The sequence below is a fragment of the Chiloscyllium punctatum genome, chromosome 10 (genome assembly GCF_047496795.1).
Source record: "Chiloscyllium punctatum isolate Juve2018m chromosome 10, sChiPun1.3, whole genome shotgun sequence".
NCBI lineage: Eukaryota > Metazoa > Chordata > Chondrichthyes > Orectolobiformes > Hemiscylliidae > Chiloscyllium > Chiloscyllium punctatum.
This window is the reverse complement of record NC_092748.1, coordinates 90,588,798-90,610,445: the sequence shown is the minus strand read 5'-3', so window position 1 is coordinate 90,610,445 and position 21,648 is coordinate 90,588,798. Positions and strand designations below refer to the sequence as shown.

At 37.8% G+C, this 21,648-nt stretch overlaps 1 protein-coding gene across 2 annotated transcripts in view; it reads right to left on the bottom strand.

Moving 5' to 3' along the window:
• The window catches only part of arhgap15 (Rho GTPase activating protein 15), a 753,427-nt gene that overhangs the window by 212,551 nt on the left and 519,228 nt on the right, over positions 1–21,648 (bottom strand). For both annotated transcript variants that reach the window (XM_072579728.1, XM_072579729.1), the window contains exon 12: positions 347–424. In XM_072579728.1, coding sequence (XP_072435829.1) covers positions 347–424 — 78 coding nt within the window. The remainder of the gene's footprint in view (positions 1–346; positions 425–21,648) is intronic.

Below are 21,648 nucleotides of genomic sequence, written 5' to 3'. Positions count from 1 at the left end.
ATGAGAGCAACAGCAAGATTTGAAAAACAAACATTGTGTATTCAGGAGATGACTCTGTTCAAACAAGAATTGAATACACAATCGTGTGGAATCCACATTAAGAAATGGACAGCTATAAAGATTCAATTAGCACACAGCACTTTGTCTCAATGTTAGAATGGATATATAATCTCAGACGGAAATAAAATATCATTTTGAAGTTTGAAAGAGTTTTGAAACCATTTATAATGATTAAATTCAACACACTCTCTGCAGCTGGAGAAATGTCAAAGAAGCAAGTCTTCCCATTTCCATTTAGACAAGATGATGAAAATAAAGTTGCACGTATGCATTAGGCAGTACTCACCATGGTCCACTACAAATCGTAATTTCTGTATTGTAGCCAGATTGCCGCTCACTCTGTAAATGCCATCAGCATCCAAACCTGACAAAACAAGCATTAATCTATGATTAAATTAAAATTTTACAATATTTTCTCCTATACAGTCCTTGAACTTTAGGCCTTATTAGAGCAATTATGTCTGCGCAACCTTGCTGGCTGACACTACATATACAATTTGAGTAGTTCACTCGTCTGTAAACGCATATCTCATCATCTGTTTACACCAGATCAGTCTCAAAATATTAATTTTACCTGACCAAAATCTTTGGGCTGCTAAAGCATTATTTTCCATTATTTGGGAGCATAAACATAAACTCAAAATATATTTGAAACTGAACCCTTTAAAATTCAAGAGATAATTTATTATTTTAACCTAATCCATGATACTAGTGAGGCATTATAAAATTACCTTTGGTTACTTGTTCCTGGTTGCGTCATGAATGTATGCGGTAAAGCTATTTTGTGAACCACTGGTATGCTCATGATGTACATTTGCCATTATTAAAAATAAAGGATTTATATTTTCAGTTTATAATTGCGAAGCATCAACCAACTAACATTTAAGGCACAGAAATTCCCTGGACTCATGTGGTCTGTGACTTGCATGGTAAATCATTCTGTTCCCATTGCAAACCTACTCCAACATTTGCTGGAACATAACTTGAATATATTGGAGAATCAGTGAAATTATAAGGAGGGTAGCCAATGGTTTATACCGTCTGCATCAAGAAACTAATTAAGCAGCTCAATATTGGCATGACCTGAATTATAGAATTCAGAATTTTAAACTCTCTCACTGCTGAATTTGGGCACATAGAGAATTTTGTTTGAGTTATGGACATGTTCAATTGGTGTATTTCCTTTTCAAGAACATCTTAAGATGAGTTTTGGGAGAAAAGATGTTTTCCTCACTGTTTACAGTTTTCTAAATAAATGTTATGGATTTGGTGATTTGGAGATGTCTTACATCATTGATACCTGAGTCAGACTGTTAGGTGCTGTCATGTGCTGGAAGTGTTCAGACAGTGAGAATCAAAACTGGCTCTCAGAGTCTCTAGCTGGGCAAAAGATCACGAATGTACAATCACTGAATTTATTGCAAGCATTTGGAGACAGGCTTTGTTGGAAAACATTTTACAAAAAAATGCTTGAATGTTATCCTGAAAATTGGTGACATAACGTTACCAGTATACCAATGGCATCAGGTTTTCAGACTTACTTGACGACAATATCAATCCCATCATGATGCATAGTGAAGAAGTTAATGCTTTCAGATTAGAAATAAAAATATAAATTGCTGGAAAAGCTCAGCAGGTTTTGCAGCAGCTGTGGAGCGAAATCAGAGATAACGTTTCAGGTCTAATGATCCTTCTTCAGTACTGAGCATTCAGTTCTAAAGAAGGGCCACTGGACCCAAAACGTTAACTCTGCTTTCTCTCCACAGATGCTGCCACATCTGCTGAGTTTTTTTCTGGTTTTGTTTCTGATTTCCACTATGCACAGTTTTGTTTTTGTTTATTTTCAATTTAGATTGGGGAGGGGGGGGGGGGGGGGTGGGTGATACAAAAGTGACCTTGTTTTGATTATTGATAGTTTCTCAAAATGGCGCCCTTGTTTTAATCCATGATTTTGATTGGAAACAGGAGAAGTAACTAAGAAGACAAAGGGCTTTTTGGTAGATATCAACACACTGAATGAAGTGTTTCAAAGTGTCATTGTGTACAGGGACTCAAGAACTCTCCCAAGTACATATTTTAATCCAAGGAATAAGGATACATTCCAAGGACATCTGTCACACCTGACTGTTGGGAGTACTAGGACTGTGAAAAGAACACAAGTCGAAGTGTCAAACCGTGTCAGCCAGCATTACGACTAAGAAACTGTTGCAAGCATCTGTATTAGATCTGAGAATTGAGCAGTTTTGTGACTAAATATTTTCATCGCCAACTGTGAAAATAGGAAGTAATTAAGCAGTTGAATTAAGATCAAAGTATAATTTAATGAAGATTAATTGAAGGAACAAAAACCTCAATCAGATTTTATGTTAGAAAATAGGTGCATTTTTACTTTGTTTTGATTTCTGGTGTTCATGTCTTCAGTTTCTCATTTTACTACATGCAGTGTTTTTTTTTTGAGTTCAGAGGTCATTGAGTTAATATATTCCTTTCACTGATGTGTACAATCTTTTGAAATATAATTACACAGGAAAACATTAATTATTTAACAGCTCAACTTTAGAATGTAGGTCTGTGTTGATTAGTGAGTTAAATGAAGATCTTAAGTGACATAAATTTTTAATGTTAGTGCCTAAATCTGGAAGTTGTGTGCAGCATATGTTGTGAATTCTTGAAAGTTAAAATGTTGACTTCCCATCACTTTCGTTAAATATGCTTTGTGTACCATAATAAATTGAATGCGTACTTTTTTAAAAATGCTGCAAGTAACAACTAACGTCCTCGTGCTGTACACAGACAAACAGATGATTAAATACTCACATTATAGTTCATAGTATTAGGATGTTGCTTGATCTCAATACCCATTCACAATCATGCTGTTATTTGGAAGGTTTGGAAAACAGAATGTATGCCTCTCCAAATAGGGAGGGAAAATCAGTGAGAAATTGGCAGAAAAGTCATCCCTGGGCTCCTCTAGCATGTCTCTTTATTGTTGATACAGGGCTGGTAATTCTGGTGATTTGGGAGTAGTCAGTATGCTTGCCCACTCAATCACATAAGCATGGGAGAATCAAGGGAACTCTGGAGAAACAGTGAGATTTGATGCTTTACACAAAAACATCATGCTTGAAAGTGTTTTACAAGCTGTAACATGGCAATGATTTCACAAATCCCAGAAACATAGATTTTTCAGAAGTATTTGAAATCATCAGTTTTATAAAGACCTGTGTTATCTATAAGTTTCTTCTGGGTATATCTCTAGCTGTAAAAATGCTTTCAGCAGAAAGCTATTTCCTTTTCTTAACTGCACTTATAAATTTTTTTCTGTGCTCTTGTTCTGCTCTGACTCTTTTTATTTGGTGGGCCTCTTTACAGGACTTCCAAAAATTACCACTGAACTTTATATTATTTGATTTGATTTAATATTGTCACATGTACTGAGATACAATAAAAAGTATTATTTTGCATGCTAACCAGACCATTCATACCTTACGTAAGTACATCATGTGAATGCAGAATATAGCGTTATAGCTACAGAAGAAGTGCAGAGAAAGATTAACTCCAATAAATGAGAGGTCCATTCATAATTCTGATAACAGGAGGGAAGAAGCTGTTCTTAAGTCTACTGATATGTGTTTTCAAGCTTTTGTATCTTCTGCTAGATGGAAGAGGTTGAAAGAGAGTATAGCTGGGGTGGGAGGAGTCATTGATTCTGTTGGCTGCTGTCCTGAGGCAGCAGGAAATATTGATGGAGTCAATGGATGAAAGGTTGGTTTTCATGATGCATTGGGCTGCATTCAGAACCCTCTAATTCCTTGTGGTTTTGCCAGAGCAGTTGCAATACCAGGCTGTGATGTATATGAATAGGAAGCCATCTATAAAAATTGGTAAGATTCATTGTGGACATGCTGAATTTCCTTAGCCTTCTGGGGAAGCAGAGGCATTGGTATGCTTCCTTGGCTGTCGAGGTGGCCAGACCAGGATAGATCGTTGGTAATATTTATTCCTCGGAACTTGAAGCTCATGACCACCTCCACCTCAGGGCCATTGATATAGACAGGGGTGTGGTATCTAACCGATATAGTAATAGTACCTAACTGATATATCCAAAGTCAAGAGGGGAGGTGATGGCCTAGTGGTATTATTTTTGGATTACTATTCCAGAGACTCAGGAATATAGCAGGGACCTAGGTTCAAATCCTGCCATAGCAGCTAATGGAATTTGAGTTCAATAACAAATCTGTAATTTAGGTTTTTTTTGATGTCCATGAAACCAAAACAATACAATATCATTTTATTGTCATGTGTACTCCGTTATAGGAGTACAGTAAAAAACCTTTACAATGTCTGCCTTCTTATGGTGACAGCTTAGGCACAAGTACCAATGTAGAATTCTTGGATACAGCAGAGGAATAAAAATAGTTGCATTACTTACAGAGTTGAAAAATAGTTTAAAATAGGATAACATTAAAGGGTTGACATTGCAGTAAGGTACGGAATTTCAAATAGACATAAACCATTGCCAATTGTCAGGAAAAACCCACCTGGTTCACTAACATTCTTTAGGGAAGAAAACTGATGCCCTTACTTGGTCTGGCCTACATGTGACTTCAGACCCAAAGCAATATGGTTGACTCTTAAATACCCTCTGGGCAATTAGGGATGGGCAATAAATACTGGTCTAGCCAGTGACACCTTTACTCCATGAATGGAAGAAAAGAAATTGGAGTAAGTTTGAAGGTGCTCCAGAGAAGTGTATTCAAATATAAAATCAATGCCAAATCAAAGGCTGCTAAAGGCGCTATTAGTTAATAGCCTGTGTGATTGGTTGCGCAGTAATGGAGGAGAGACACACTTTGCATGAAGCCTATGTCTCCGAGCTGGCTTTAGTACTGACATGTAAACTGAAGCTGCATGGAGGCAGAATCACTATTCTGAGTGACGTAGCAGCTAGTCACCATGGCAAGAATTGCATAGAAGCAGAATGAGAGCACTGCATCCCTTGTCTGTGATTGAAAAGGCTGACTATGGGAAATGGTGTATCGTGTTGAGAGTGAATGGCAACTCAAAGAAATGAGGATTCCCCTGCTTTGCACAGGGTCAGCAACTCCATAGCAGGTTACCTGGGTGTATCTGGGAATACACTGTTAGGAAAATTTACCTGTCCTGTCATTGTTTGCCTGCATGGGCACAAATATCTGCCATCCTGTGACCTAAGGTCTGACAGTCCCACCTAACAAGGCTAATTGGGAAGACGGTGCTGCTGGATGCAGTTGACAAACTGACAGCATGAAGAAATGGATATAGAGTCGTGGGGTCAAAGAGTTGTACAGCATGGAAACAGACTCTTCGGTCCAACTCGACCATGCCGACCAGATATCCTAAGTTAATCTAGTCCCATTTGCCAGCATTTGGTCTATACCCCTCCACATGGGTAGCACTGCTGCCTCACAGCGCCAGAGACCTGGGTTCAATTCCCGCCTTGGGCCAGTGTCTGTGTGGAGTTTGCACATTCTCCCAGTGTCTGCGTGGGTTTCCTCCGGGTGCTCTGGTTTCCTCCCACAGTCCAAAGACGTGCAGGTGAATTGGCCATGCTAAATTGCCCGTAGTGTTAGGTGTAGGGGAATGGGTCTGGGTGGATTGCTCTTCAGAGGGTTGGTGCCGACTTGTTGGGCTGAAGGGCCTGTTTTCACACTGTAAGTAATCTAATCAAATGTACACTCTTCCTATTCATATACCCATCCAGATGCCTTTTTAATTGTAATAATTGTTATAATTTATAACTTCCTCTGGCAGGTCATTCCATACAGGTACCACCCTCTGTGTGAAAAAGTTGCCCCTTAGGGTCCTTTTAAGCTTTTCCCTCTCATCATAACTCTATGCCCTCTAGTTTTGAACTCCCCCCGCCCCCCCCCAACTCCAGGGAAAAGATCTTGGATATTTACCCTAATCATGCCCCTCATGATTTTATAAACATTTATTAAGGTGACTCTTCAGCCTCCAATGCTCCAGCCCCAGCCTATTCAGCCTCTCCCTATAGCTCAAACTTTCCAATCCTGGCAACCTCCTTGTAAATTTTTTCTGAACTCTTTTAGGTTTCTTTCCTACAGCACAGAGTTCAGAATTTCACGCAATATTCCAAAAGTGACCTAACCAATGTCCTGTACAACTGCAACATGACCTCCCACATCCACTTTATCAATGCACTGACCAATAAAAGCAAGCATACCAATGCCTTCTTCACTATCCTCTCTATTTGTGACTCAATTTTCAAGGAAAAATGAACCTGCACTCTAAGTTCTCTTTGTCAGCAACACTTCCCAGCAGATTTCCATGAAGCATATAAGTCCTGCCTTGATTTGCTTTTCCAAAATGTAGCACCTCATATTTGTCTAAATTAAACTTCATTTGCCACTCCTTGGCCCACTGGCCCTTCTATACTCTGAGGTAATCTTCTTCACTGTCCATTACACCTCTAATTTTGTTGTCAACTGCAAATTTACTAACCATATCTTCTATGTTCACATCCAAATCATTGTGGCACATAACTGCTCACAGGCCTCCAGTCTGAAAAGCAACCCTCCACCACCACCTTCTGTCTTCTGCCTTTGAGCCAGTTCTGTATCCTAATGGCTAATTTACCCTGTATTCCATATGATCTAACCTTGCTAACCAGTCTACCATGAGGAACTTTGTCAAATGCCTTACTGAAGTCCATGTAATCACATCCACCACTGTGACCTCATCAATTTTCTTTATTACTTCTTCAAAAGAGTAAATCAAATTTGTTGCTGCTGTTCTAGACTTTAAATAGTTTATTGGAAAGAATCAACCATATGGTGCACAAGATCCTTATTGCTGGTTTATGGGAAGATGATTCTAGTGGGTCCACATGACCAAAGTTGATAGGAACAGACCTGCAAATGTCCTGGTGAAATGCACTATTTTGTTGAACATCAATCCTGGGTTGAGTGTGAGCTGCTGGTGGATAAGGATCAGTGGCTAAATCCTTGAAGAAGGAAAGTATAGTTCTATCTCAAGAAGATTAATCTCGAAGGACTTTGGAGCTGAACTTGGTGCTAAATAGTCTGAGTGGTTCCTCGATAAATCTATAGTTTTATTTTGTGTGTATCAGCTGTTTTATGTGTAAGTTGTGACATGTGTTGATCATGATTTGCCTGTTAATTAATGTCAGTTCTGTATTTGATTGTCAAAGTAAACCTGTAAAAGGTTTTTGAAATCTTGTCCATTTGTCTTTCATTGGAGTCATTAAGTAACATTCAGTAACAACACCAAATTCACTGTAATGTATCTCATCATGTTTTTCATTAAAATTGCAAACATCAATAATTTAAATTGCTATTAGTTAATGTTTATGTTAATGGCCGAATGGTGAAGCTTGAGATCCCACATTTCTATTGGGTTTCAGGCCCCATTAAGAATCAGCTCTGGCACCAACAGTAGATGATGAGGCTATGTTGGGTTATGATTTCAAAGACATGTTGGGTAGAAAGGCAGTGATCAAAGGAGTGAAAGAGAGGGAAAGCAGGGCCCATGTTCTTTAAATATCAGGTTAGGAGCAACACTGCTAACCTCTCTACATTCATGCAATGAAATTTCAAATTCCTGTCCTTCTAGTAGTAGGCAGCCCTAAGGCATTGATTTGCTGAGTAATAAACAGATATCAGTACAAACCGAACTTGCAGTGGAGGCATAAAAATGATACTAAGTAGCAGATTTGCAACTGACAGGTAACCTGGATTGGGGAATTCTCTGACCTGGAATTTAAAGGGTCTAGAATTATGCCATTTTCACTCTGGGAAGGTGGGTAGCAAGACAGACTACCATTCAATGACGACAGAAGCAATTCCTAGTTGTTTAAGGATGTTGGTGAGTACTGAGATAGGCTAGTTAAAGGCCGACCTTGGATCTCTGGGTCCTTGTCCCAGTTATAACAAAAGTGTTTAGGACCTCTAGCCTTTATCCCTCACACCACTCACTCTACCCCGCCAAAATCCTCTTTGCAACTCAATGTCAACTCACATCCTCCACCCTTAGCCTCTCATAACCTTCTTTCTATCTCAGTGTGAACTTACTCCCCATGTTCTATGCTCTCCAAGCAATGCAATGTAATCTTCCATGTCATTCGTAAACCTTTCAACCTCTGATTTGAAATATTCAATTAACCTACTCTTAACAGCTTTTGGAGAAAATATTTTTCAATTTTCCATGCAAAGTTCAGAGAGGAACTGAAAAAATGCAATAATCTCAACAGACTGTAAAAGAAGGTACTGGCAGACAACATAAGAGGAAGTCCAGAAATCCTCTATAGAGGTAAATAGTAAAAAGGGAGGCAGAGGGCATGGCATAGTTACAGTGATCAGATAAGCCATGATCGCATTGAATGGCAAAACAGACTTGAGGGCTGAATAGCCTACTCTTGTTCTTCTGTTCCTAAATACTAAATTACTACACCAATCTTTATTGAAGTAAACAAATCACATGCAAACAGAAGAACCAACAGTGTATGTAGAAATGAATAGGTATGATCTGATAGCCACTATAGAGACATGGCTGTTTGCAGCAATTACTCAGTCTTGAATTTCGAAGGGGACAAGATACGTAGCAATGAGAGGAAAATAGAAGAAGGTGGAAGGGAGGCCCGGCTAGTTAGTGATAATATTAGGACAATAGAGAGGATGGCTGAAATTCAGGAAATCAAGATGTGGAAACAATTTCGGAAGAAATGAGAAATAGTGAAATCAAGAAGTCACTTGTGGGTATGCTATAAAGGCAATAACCACGTGGGTGGGACATATAGGAAGAAAAAGAGAGCTTGTTTGGCAGGCATGATGATAATCTTAAGAGATTTTTATCTATTTATAGACTGAAAGAGGGAGCCTAGGAGTTCATAGTATATTTCTGGGACTGTTTCCGAGAACAGCATGTTCTGGAGCTGACCGTAGAATAGACTATAACAGACCTGTTATTGTGCAGTGAGATATGATTAACTAGTAATGGCCGACCTGACAGAGTAACATACATAATATTATTGAATTTCACATTCAAAATAAAGTGAAAGCGGAGATAGCTAAAGTAAATGGGCAAATTAAGATAAGGATTGGCCAATAGAGAGGGAGTGGTAGACATATTAGGGAATACTTTGGAATACTCAAACTGGTACATTCTAACAAGTAAGAAAAATTCCAGGGAATGGGCTCACAGTCATCAAAGATATAATATGGAGTAAAGCTCTCGGGTCTGATGGACTTCATCCTAGGTTCTTACAAAAGTGACTAGTGAGATAGTTGATGCAATCGTTCTAATTTTCCAGAACTCCTTTGATTTAGAAATTGTCCCATTAGATTGAAGATAGTTAATGTCAATCCTTTATTTAGAGAAGTACTGAGAAGGAAAGCTGTAAAGTACAACTGAGTTATCTTAACACCTGCTATTGGGAATAGGTTAGAAGCTGCTATTAAAGAAATTATAGCAGGACACTTGGATAAGTTCAAGAAATCAACTTGAGTCAAAATCGTTTTGAGAAGGGGGTGATTACATTTGATCACTGTATTGGAAATCTTTGACGAGGCAACATGTGGTAGATAAAGGTGAACCAGTGAATGTGCTGTACTTGGATTTCCAGTAGACATTTGATAAGATGCCACATTAAATGCTATTGCAGAAAATAATAAACTCATGGTGCAGTGCACAGCATATTGGCATGGTTAGAAGCTTAGACGGTTAATAGAATTCAATAACATTTGTAAATGGGTCTTTTCAAGATGTAATGAATCATATTCCACAGGGATCACTGCTTACAAAATGCATACGTGATTTTGATGAAAGTATATAAGATACTGTTGCCAATTTTGCAGATGACACAAATTTGGTCAGATAATAAGTTCTGAAGAGACACAAGGGGGCTACAAAAATATGTAATGAATACAAACAATGCTGGAAAAAAACTCAATGGGTCTGGCAGCATCTGTGGAGAGTGAAAACAGTCAAGGTTTTGAGTCTGATAAAACATCTCTTCAATCTCTGAAGCAAAATAAAGTCATGGTGAACATTTGTGAAATCCATTCTTGGCACCATACCTTCGGAAGAAATGTAAAAGTATGACAGAGGATGCAGAAAATCAAATAAGAGATTTCAGATATACAGATAGACTGAAGAAACCTGGGCAATTCTCCTTGGAGAAGAGAAAGTTGAGAGAAGACATGTTTAAAATAATGAGGATTTTAAACACAGTAAGTAAAGAGAAATTGTCACCATTAGTGTTGAGAACCAGAGGTCACCAGTTTAAAGTAACTGGCAAAAAAAAGAGACAAAAGAATCAGCAATGGGGCTCAGCGATTAGCACTGATGCTGCATAGTGCCAGGGACCTGGGTTTGGTTCCAGCCTTGGGTGACTGCCTGTGTGGGGTTTCCTCTGTGTACTCTGGTTTCCTCCCACAGTCCAAAAATGTGCAGGCTAGGTGGATTGGTCATGCTAAATTGCCCTGTAATGTCGAGGGATGTGCAGGTTAAATAGATTAGCCATGGTAAATGTGGGATGATGGGACTAGGTCTGAGTGGGAGGGTTGGTGCAGACTCAGTGGGCCGAATAGCCTCTTTCCACACTGAAAGAGTTCTTAAATTCTACAACAAAAAGAAAAACACTTTTACATTGAAAAGGTCTGAGTTCTTGAATGCATTGAATGGGATTGTGTTGGGAGCTGATTTGGTCATGGTTTTAAAAGGGAATTAGATTATTACCTGAAGATAAAACTTTTGCAGTGTAGTAGGGATAAGGTGGAACTAGCTTGGCAGATATAATTGGCTGAATATATTTCTCTGTGTTGTTGTGATTGTGAGGTTCTATGACAAATAGCGCTTGCATCTTTCTGGTACAGTTCTTAACATTGTTTGTTGCCCTTGATTAAAAAAAATTCTAAAGAAGTGCCATTCTTAACTGCATTTAGTTTTATATGCAGTATCAATTTGGTTCTTTAGATTTCTTACATCTTACAGACAAGTCCTTAACAAAACTATATAGTTGTTGCTGAAATTCCACAGAAATACTGAGTACATTACGAATATAATGAAATGATATTTTAAAAGTCATGCAGGCAGTGTAAAATAAGTTATGTCAGTCTGTACTTATTATCAAATTCTATTAAAGAGGGGAAAGTATAACGTCATTTTAATGTAAACATCCACAAGAAGATCTGGGAGCTACAGATCTTCATTTTTCACATGTTTCAATACAGTTGAACAAGCTATAACTTAGTCTCGGCACTGTAGTTGTTACAGTGAATTACTCAAGGCATGAAAACAATAGAGTCAGCACAAATGAAGAGCAAAAGGAGGTGCCTCTGCAAACAGGCAATGGATTTAAGACTGGAGCTGATTATTTGGAGATAAGACAAGATCATTTGTTTAACTCCTTATTGGTGGAATTAGACAGATTCATAAATCTGAGTTCCTGTATACCTAATGGCTGGGTTTCCACAGAGGCTGTGAAGTATGCCTCATTTCCATTGTAAATATAGAATGATGTGCAAGTCCTATTTGTTATGAAAGCTGTGTTAAATAGGTGAAATAGTGATTTTTTTTCAACCTGTTAGCTATTTTCAAACACACTCTACTTAGCACTCATATGATCAAACTTCATGTTGCTAACAATTAATGAGTGAATCAATGTTACTTCACATTTGGAATTGCAATCTTTTTTACTGCATGTAGAGAGAATAGTACTGATGCTTTGTAAATAAGTAATGCAGAAAACAGAAATTAGATCTTGTGTAGCTCATGATGTTAAATGTCAGGATCTCAATCTGGTTGCATTAGAATAAACCTATCTCATACCCAAAATTAAGCTGATGTTCTGAACAGTTGAGAATTCATTCGGTGGTTTGGATTCGATCATGCTTTCTGTATTCACTCTCATCTTTTATTTTGAGAAGCTTCCACAGGGGATTGTTTTAATATCATGTGCAACACTGGCATTTCACATCTGGAACCAGTCTTCAATTGCAACCATACAATAAAAACAAAGAACTGCGGATGCTGGAAGTTTGAAACAAGACTGAAAGTGCTGGAGAAACTGGCTGCATCTGTAGCGAGAGAAGCACAGTTAACATTTTAAATCCAGTCAGAACTGATGAAGTGCCGCTGGGCTCAAAACGTTCGCTCTGCTTCTCTCTCTACAGATGCTGTCAGACCTGCTGAGTTTCTCCAGCACTTGTATTTCAATTACAGAAAGTCTGATACTCTAAAGAGCTCCTTTGTTCCTTAACAGTATGAGGTCTGTGTGAAATGAACTTGGTCAACATCAAGTCATAAAGTCCTGGAGTCATACAGCAGTAAAACAGACCCTTCTGTCCAACTTGACCCTGCTGAACAGTTTTCCCAAATTAAACTAGATTAGTTTACCTATGTTTGGCTCATATCCCTCTAAACTTTTCCGAATCATGTGGCTGTCCAAATGTTGGAATTGAATCTGCATCTACGACTTATTCTGGCAGTTCATTCCATATATACTATACCCTCTGTGTGAAAATGATGCCCCTCAGGTCATTTTTAATCTTTCCCTTCTCACCTTGCAATTCAGTTTATCAATGCTTCACATGATTCAATGACCTTCCTTCAAATATTCAGATTAACAGGGGAAGAAAAGCCTTTTATTCATGTTTAGTTGTTTGCCTCACATAAAAATTAAAATATTTCAGAACTGCCTAATGGGAAAATGTCATGCCAGTTCTTAGTGGTGTTGAAAAGAGGAATTTATTAATTAGCTCCATTTGACATGATAGTGAAGATCAAAAGTAACTTGCAGAATACACACAAGAGTGTGCTAGCCACTTCATACAATTGTCCTCTCTATTAAGTTTGATGCACAGGAAATCAGAGCAAGCTATATGTTAAATGAGTGACCCACTACTGCAAATTTCACATCAATGTTAAAGTTGAATTTCATCCTCAAATTTCAAAAATTGAACTACTAATTTTCAATGGATTTATATGACACTTCAAGATAATCCCATGCAATTTAAAAAATATTGTTTGTAATACTGGCAAAACATTTTTGCACACATCAATAACATACTGTTTAAAAAGGTATTTCTGCATAGTAGACAAATGTATGTTATAAATGTGCAAACATTTTCAAAAAATCAGTTAATAGTTCAAAGTAAAATGAGTCTTAGGTTGGAGAAACCTAAGTTCACCTAATTCCTAAAGCCTGATATTAGCCTTCTGTATACTGTGAAATTGTTCTTTAATATTTCAAAATTAATATTATGCTCATCAAACAGATGATTAATTAATCCCCAATGATTACTGTTATAATGGTTGTCCTCCAAGATGGAAAGCGTTTTGGTCAGCTTTCTTAGACTGTTCCTATTACTCTAGCCTACAAATAATTTGGCTGCATTAAGATGGAGTGCTCTTTCCAAATTCCATTTAGAAATCAAAATTATTGTAACTGACTATGAAGTAGAAATTATGACAAATGACTGAAAACTTTTAACATAAGCAATTGCAGAAAAAGTGTAAGATTCAGTTTTCAATCTTATGTAAGGTTCATGTCTTTGTTCTATGTACACAGTTTATGTGCTATTTTAAAAACCCCAAACATATTTGAAAGGTTTAAGAAATGAAGTTTCTATCAACCATTCAAAAACAAAATACAACACAATTCAGTTTTATATATTTTTACTTGTAGTGTGGATTAAATCTGATTAATTATCCATCAAATTTAGGAATTTTTAAGAATCCCCCATTGATACTTCCCATTTGCAAGTGTTCATCGTCTTTTAAAATGCTTTATTGGGTATGCATACCATATGATAGAAGGAATTTGCAGTGCATGCTTATCTCTTGAGAGCAGTTTTTGTATTATGGGGAATACATCTGGATCAGGAACACAACTGTGAATTCAATTTTGTGCGTGTTGATGGATTATTCCGTCATACTCTTCTCTTTGGTTTTTGCCAAACTTGGCACCAGAATTCAATAATAATTTTCAAAAGGGAATCGGATAAATAATTTAAGAATAAGAAGATTACAGTTTTCTGGGGAGGATCATGGGAATGGCACTATTTAGATAGCTGTGAAAGGTTGTTCAAACAGGGAAGTTGAGTCAATGTTGCATCGTTCTACCTTCTTGAGGATACAGGTTGTACATATTTAGATTTGTTGTTTTGATACAATTCTGATCCAAAAATGCAGTAAAAGTACAGAAAATTCACTAATAGTATTCACATTTTCATTGCAATAATTGTTCCAGTTATTCATGTTCAAGGCTCAAGACACAGAAAATGGTCAACCACTTCCACATATTCAACTGTCGTCATGTTTCTTAATTAACTTGCTCAGGAATTTGAAATGCTTAGTGCTTTTCCAAATGAAAGATTTAACTTTTTGTATAATAAATGCCGTTGTCAGCATGAAAACACCAGTGAATTAATAACTTAATTATGCACTGAACTAATCAATGGTAGGAATGTTTGTGATTACGTAATCAATAAAATACTTATGAACAAATTACTGTAATTTGAGAAATATTGGGCCCATTCAGTTTAATTTTTTGATCTCTTTTTTGATGTCAGGACACTTAGATCCAAACTGATCAAAGCATTGCATTCATTGCTTCGGACAGTGGCTGTTTATAGGAAATAATAGGGAAATTCCCTCTTTTCTAATTTATGCAGTGGGGAATGCTATTCTGTATTTTCCTGATGTTACGCCATTGGTCACTGTGGTTAGTGCAAACAATTCTCACCACTTTTCCAGTACATTTTGACATAACTTTACTTCAATGTGGGGAAGCACACCAATCTAACTTTTGCTTTCACCATAAAACTGTTGTACTAAAACCTGGCAATAACAATTTGTATCTAAATAATAACTAAAAAATGGAGAACATTCTGACATGCTTCACAGTTGTTGACGAGAAAATAGGAGCAGATAGAGAGTGAACAAAAGCCAACAAGTTACTTTATATTTTTTTTCACCATAGTGTTCAGATATTGAAATTGGCAATGGCCATCAACACATCAACATCTATTTCGAAATCTGTTTTTATCCATTCAATTGCTATTCATTTTAAATTTATATGTCTACTTTTTCAGTAAGTGTTGACCGCCATATTCATCCCTGAAATTAAACTATCATTTAGTTGTTTTGCTCAGGCAGCCTAAAGATTTTTTCAACTCTTGTCTAATCATCTTCTAAAAGAGTCAGCAGATCCACAATTAATTTTAATATTGATACCATTAAAACAATTGAAACAAGAAATATTCAAGACCCTTACTGACCCTTCCATTTAGCACCTCCTCTCAGTGATATATTTCATTTTACAAAAATTTTTTAAAATCTTAGAAACCAACTCATAACCTAGTCTTTTGTTAGACTTTCTAAAGTGTTTGATTTAATGTTGTATTTGATTAAATGTTTAATAGAATCACTGTAAGATTTATACACAAATGGATGCTGAAACAAATTAAAGGTCGCTACCCAAGTGCCTGCTTAAAATGAACTGAAGTTATGAAGCAATTTGAAAAGTTTAATAGATGTAATGCTATACAAAGGATGCAAAACACTGGGGAGTGCTACGAGAGTGGAAATGTCTGGTTAAGATCACTTTGAACTCTTTTCATTCTAAACTATTAGTCACTGTTAAATGCCTGAAAGGACCCAGATAAATGTTTTGATTGAAAGTACTGTTAGTTATTCTCCACTTAGAGGATCATATCTATCAACCTATTCCTGTCTAAAAACAATAATTCAAGATGGCTTCATTAACTTTTATTGCATTCCCAGATTAGTTTGTTTCCTCCCATGCATTGTCCCTCCCCAATGCTGCCTTTGAAAATGCACGCTTGCAAACACAGTTTTCTATTCCTGTGCCAAGTGTAGTTTAAAGATTACTGTTCACTATAACATATAAATATATTACATAGTTGTATGATATTTGATTGTTAGTTTAATGAAAGTACTATCTTGCATATGGGTTATGTATTTTACCTAGGACAGCAAATAAGAAATTCTTACCAATGTAATTTTTTTATAAGTCTCTGTTGATTGATACATAGAATGTATTCATAAACTCCATTTTTACGATGTTGTGCATTTTGTATAACATGACGGAATATTATTTTGTACAAAGAATCCTGGAAATATGAGGACTATCAATTCACCTGCTGGGATTCAAGCTTCAAACTGGATTTATAGTCTGAATGCCGCTAACATCAGCTGAAGTGCGGAAAATTGAGTTGAATTCTGAAATAAGAGGATACATTTCTTGCAGGGAGGCAGGCTTTTATGACTTATGTGCCGTTATAGAGCCATTTATCCAGTGAAAGTCAAATTTTAGAGCATTGGGCACTCCCCCCACATATCCGAAATACTGAGCCTGAAATGAGGAAACCTCATGCAACTCTTGGAATCAAGAAAAATTTGCTCTACCAGAATTGTAGATCACAACAATGAATGTATTGAAGGTGATTGATAGTGTATCAATTAGGATCTTGCAAATGTATTGGATAAAAAGTGCAGTTGGGACAGGATTGAGAAATACAAGTCCAGCACTAATCTTTGAAGCCTGCACTGTCAGAGGTATTTTGCTATTTGCATTTATAAAGAGTTAAATTAAGAAGCTAATAATATCAGCTGCACCTTACCTGTCATAATGCATATCAGATATTCACCTATCTCTGCCAATAATTTTCTCACTAGTCTGAAACTCATGGACAACACAGCTTAAATTTCCAATTAGGGTATAGCAAAATACTCAACCACTGTGTGGAATCAAAAAAGTGATTTATTCTAAGGGTCAATGCAGGTAATCTGGTGATTCATTAAATTCTGGAGCCAAAGTGGTGCACCAAGAAAGTCAACCAATTTGTCAGCTATTAAATAAGGATGCAGGTTTGCAGAAGTCATAGAGTCATAGAGTCCGATAGCACAGTCTCAGGCTCTTTGGCCCAAACCTGCTCATGCCAACCAAAATGTCCATCAATGCTAACCCCATTTCCCTGCACTCGGCCCATATCCTTCTGAACCTTTCCTATCCATGTATTTATCCGAATGCCTTTTAAATGTTGTTCGTGTATCCGCCTCAAACTTGATCAACTAGGTGACCTGGAGCTTCTTGATTTGCTTAACCAGACATTCAGTTAGCCATGCCATTACCCTAGGCCCAATTCTTCCTCCACCTCCAACAAACTGACAATCAGCTAGTACTGCATTGTTTCATAGTTGGGCCATCTCCTCGGAATTGCATCCCACAAGAATGAATATTTTGGTAAATGAATATTTTGCATCAGTATTTACTGTGGAAAAGGATATGGAAGATATAGACTGTAGGGAAATAGATGGTGACAAAATGTCCAGATTACAGAGGAGGAAGTACTGGATGTCTTGAAACAGTTAAATCCGCAGGACCTGATCAGGTTTACCCAAGAATTCTGTGGGAAGCGAGAGAAGTGATTGCTGGGCTTCTTGCTGAGATATTTGTATCATCGATAGTCACAGGTGAGGTGCCAGAAGACTGGAGGTTGGCAAACGTGGTGCTATTGTTTAAGAAGGGCGGTAAAGACAAGCCAGGGAACTATAGACCGGTGAGCCTGACCTCAATGGTGGGCAAGTTGTTGGAGGGAATCCTGAGGGACAGGATGGACATGTATTTGGAAAGGCAAGGACTGATTAGGGATACTCAACATGGCTTTATGCGTGGGAAATCATGTCTCACAAACTTGATTGAATTATTTGAAGAAGTAACAAAGAAGATTGATGAGGGCAGAGCAGTAGATGTGATCTATATGGACTTCAGTAAGGTGTTCGACAAGATTCCCCATGGGAGACTGATTAGCAAGGTTAGATCTCATGGAATACAGGGAGAACTAGCCATTTGGATACAGAACTGGCTCAAAGGTAGAAGACAGAGGGTGGTGATGGAGGGTTGTTTTTCAGACTGGAGGCCTGTGGCCAGTGGAGTGCCACAAGGATCGGTGCTGGCTACTCTACATTTTGTCATTTACATAAATGATTTGGTTGCGAGCATAAGAGGTACAGTTAGTAAGTTTGCAGATAACACCAAAATTGGAGGTGTGGTGGACAGCGAAGAGGGTTACCTCAGATTACAACAGGATCTGGACCAGATGGGCCAATGGGCTGAGAAGTGGCAGATGGAGTTTAATTCAGCTAAATGCGAGGTGCTGCATTTTGGGCAAGCAAATCTTAGCAGGACTTATATACTTAATGGTAAGGTCCTAGGGAGTGTTGCTAAAGAAAGACATCTTGGAATGCAGGTTCATAGTTCCTTGAAAGTGGAGTCGCAGGTTGATGGGATAGTGAAGAAGGCGTTTAGTATGCTTTCCTTTATTGGTCAGAGTATTGAGTACAGGAGTTGGGAGGTCATGTTGCGGCTGTACAGGGCATTGGTTAGGCCACTGTTGGAATATTGTGTGCTATTCTGGTCTCCTTCCTATCAGAAAGATGTTGTGAAACTTGAAAGGGTTCAGAAAAGATTTACAAGGATGTTGCCAGGGTTGGAGGATTTGAACTATAGGGAGAGGCTGAACAGGCTGGGCTGTTTTCCCTGGAGTGTCGGAGGCTGAGGGGTGACCTTATAGAGGTTTACAAAATTATGAGGGGCATGGATAGGATAAATAGACAAAGTATTTTCCCTGGGATTGGGGAGTCTAGAACTAGAGGGCATAGGTTTAGAGTAAGAGGGGAAAGATATAAAAGACACCTAAGGGCAACTTTTTCATGTAGAGGGTGGTACATGTATGGAATGAGCTGCCAGAGGAAGTGGTGGAGGCTGGTACAATTGCAACATTTAAGAGGCATTTGGATGGGTATATGAATAGGAAGGGTTTGGAGGGATATAGGCCGGGTGGTGGCAGGTGGGACTAGATTGGGATGGGATATCTGGTCGGCGTGGACAGGTCTGTTTCCATGCTGTGCATCTCTATGACTCTATGACATCTGAAGGTGCCCTCAAGGTCTCATTTTGCAATTGGTCAAGTAGCTTATATTTAATTTAGCTAGAGGAAAGAAGGCAGTTGGGTTCTGGAATGCCATCTTCCCACCTAATTACTTTGCCTCTCTGCTTCCAAGCCCAACAATTCTGGGACCTGCAGATTCTGTCTGTTGTATGAAAATACTAAGTGACTGAGAAGTCTTGAAAGTAACCATCGAACATAGCAGAATAGTAGAACAACTGGTCTTGAACAAACAAAGGAAAAAAGTTTGAACAGGTATCAAATGGAATTTACTCACACAAAGCAAGATGGATATGCAGAGTCATCTGAGGCATAGTCAACAGAGATTCAGACATTGGAAGCACTCAAAAGACAGCCTGATAAAGGGCTGATCAACAGAGAGAAATCTTTTGGTTTACCAAATAGCTTCTCCTTTGTAAGGCACACTATTTTGGTAAGCGCCATGTTTACAAAAGCTTTAGTATATTTTATATCATTAAAAATGAAATTGGCAAATAACAATAAATCACAGCAATTATCATAAAATTGCTTACAGGTGTAATAGGTAAGTCATTACTCTTCCTGTGTTGGCATATCAAAATATGTCCTCCTGAACAACTGTCTTCTGCAATCATATTGAAGCTGGAATTTTCAAATATCAAGTATGCAAAAACACTATGTCGAATCAATTAGCAAAAAGTGGGGATTTTGACCATTAAGCCTATGTAAAGGCTACTAATCAATTATTTGTACACTCCACAATACAATGCACTCAGTTTGCTGGAAGAGGAAGAAAGGTGAGATAAGTGAAGAGTGATTTATTATAGAACTGCATCTTAAATTATAACTGTCTTATAGTTGAGTGGAGTTGGCCACTTTGAAATATTCACGTTATTAAAATATTTCATAATCACAATAATGGCACTGTGGAGAAAAACAATATCACTTTTACAATATTTCATTAAACCATATTGTGGGTTCACATCTATCAATCTGAAAAGCTCAATCTTGTTTACATTTGTGATATTATTGTGATAAAGCCAACCAGCTGTAAAATTAATTGTCAAGTACACTTCATAGTGTTTCTATTTCACCATGACTTATGCTGGGCCATTTCTCAAATTGGGATTCCTAAAATGAACAAAGGTGAAACTGGATAGCACATCCTCCTGATCTGAGCTGAGTACAGGGATTAATCCCTGGGTCAGAGCAGTTGATCTAAGGTGCACTCAATCTTGTGCCTCAGGCTTCAGTTAAATTTGATGGGCCAACTGTAGATGATTTGTGCAATTTTCTTGGCCATAGACCAGTGAACCTGATGTAAATTTCAGGCCACAGTGTATCCAGGAACAACTCTGAGGAAAGCTTTGGGAAAAGGTATGTGGTAATGAATAAGAATGGAGGCAATCAAAATACCAGAAAACATCAGGAAGGGCAGATGATGGGAAGATTTGAGTGTTCTGGATTAGATTGGCAAAGGTCCTCAGGATTAATTTTCACATAGTTCCACCATGTTCCACATTCAGGTGTCTCTTGGTGTCATCTTTCAGAATACACTTTACTGAGGCCACAAATAGACCATGAAAAAGAGATTTCTGCACTGGCTGTGTTTAGTACAGCCGAATCTTGGGAACAGTTCTTAAAAATAGCTGTTACGTGAAATGCAAAGTGGCAACAATATGAAAAAATGGGTAGCAAACTGGCATCAATAAAAGATTGGCTGGCTAACCGGAGGCAGAGAGTAGGCATAAATGGCTATTTTTCAGGTTGGCAAGATGTAACAAGATGGCGTCAGGATTGGTGATGGAACATCAACTGTTTATAACTTAAGGAAATTATTTGGATGAATGGGTGACATGGGTACAGTTGCCAAATTTGCAGGCAGTACAAAGATAGGTAGGAAAGTAAGCTCTGAAAGTGGCATGATGAATCAACAAAAAGTTTAGCTAATATAGGTGATTCTATATATGTAAAATGCCAGATGTTATTTACATCCTTGCTATCATGTACTTCTTTTATTTTAAAGTAAATAACAATATACTTATAAATTTGATTTACTGTTGTTATGGACTAGGCCAGACGATTCAAACATTCTGAAGCAGACAGCCCAGACCATAACTTTGCAATTTGTTTCAGTAAGTGTACAGTGAAAATTACTTGAATTATGTTAGTGAGGTTGACTACCAGGTTTAAAACAGACAAAACATTTGTTCACAAAATTATACAATGAAACATGAAGAATAGAACAAAGAACCCTTACAGAGCTCAGTTTATCTAAACTAGACTTAAGTATGTTGTTCTGAACGTACACAATATTCCCAATAAGCAACCCCCCTTTAAAACACAGTCCAAAAAGGGGGTCAGATGCTTACAGGTTGAAGTTAGAAGGGCAGAAGAGAGAGTTTCCACACAGCTCACTATTGAACTGGCTATGGACTGAGTTAAACTGCTCAGCTAGAGAGTTAACCACGCTCCCCCTGAAGCTTTTCAACCATGTCCTGAAACAGACTCGCTACTACAGCCACATTTGCTTTCTCAGTACCTGCCTCCGTAACCAACTCATCCTACACGGACTTCGGACCACCTTTAAACCAGCAGAGTTTGGATCTGAACA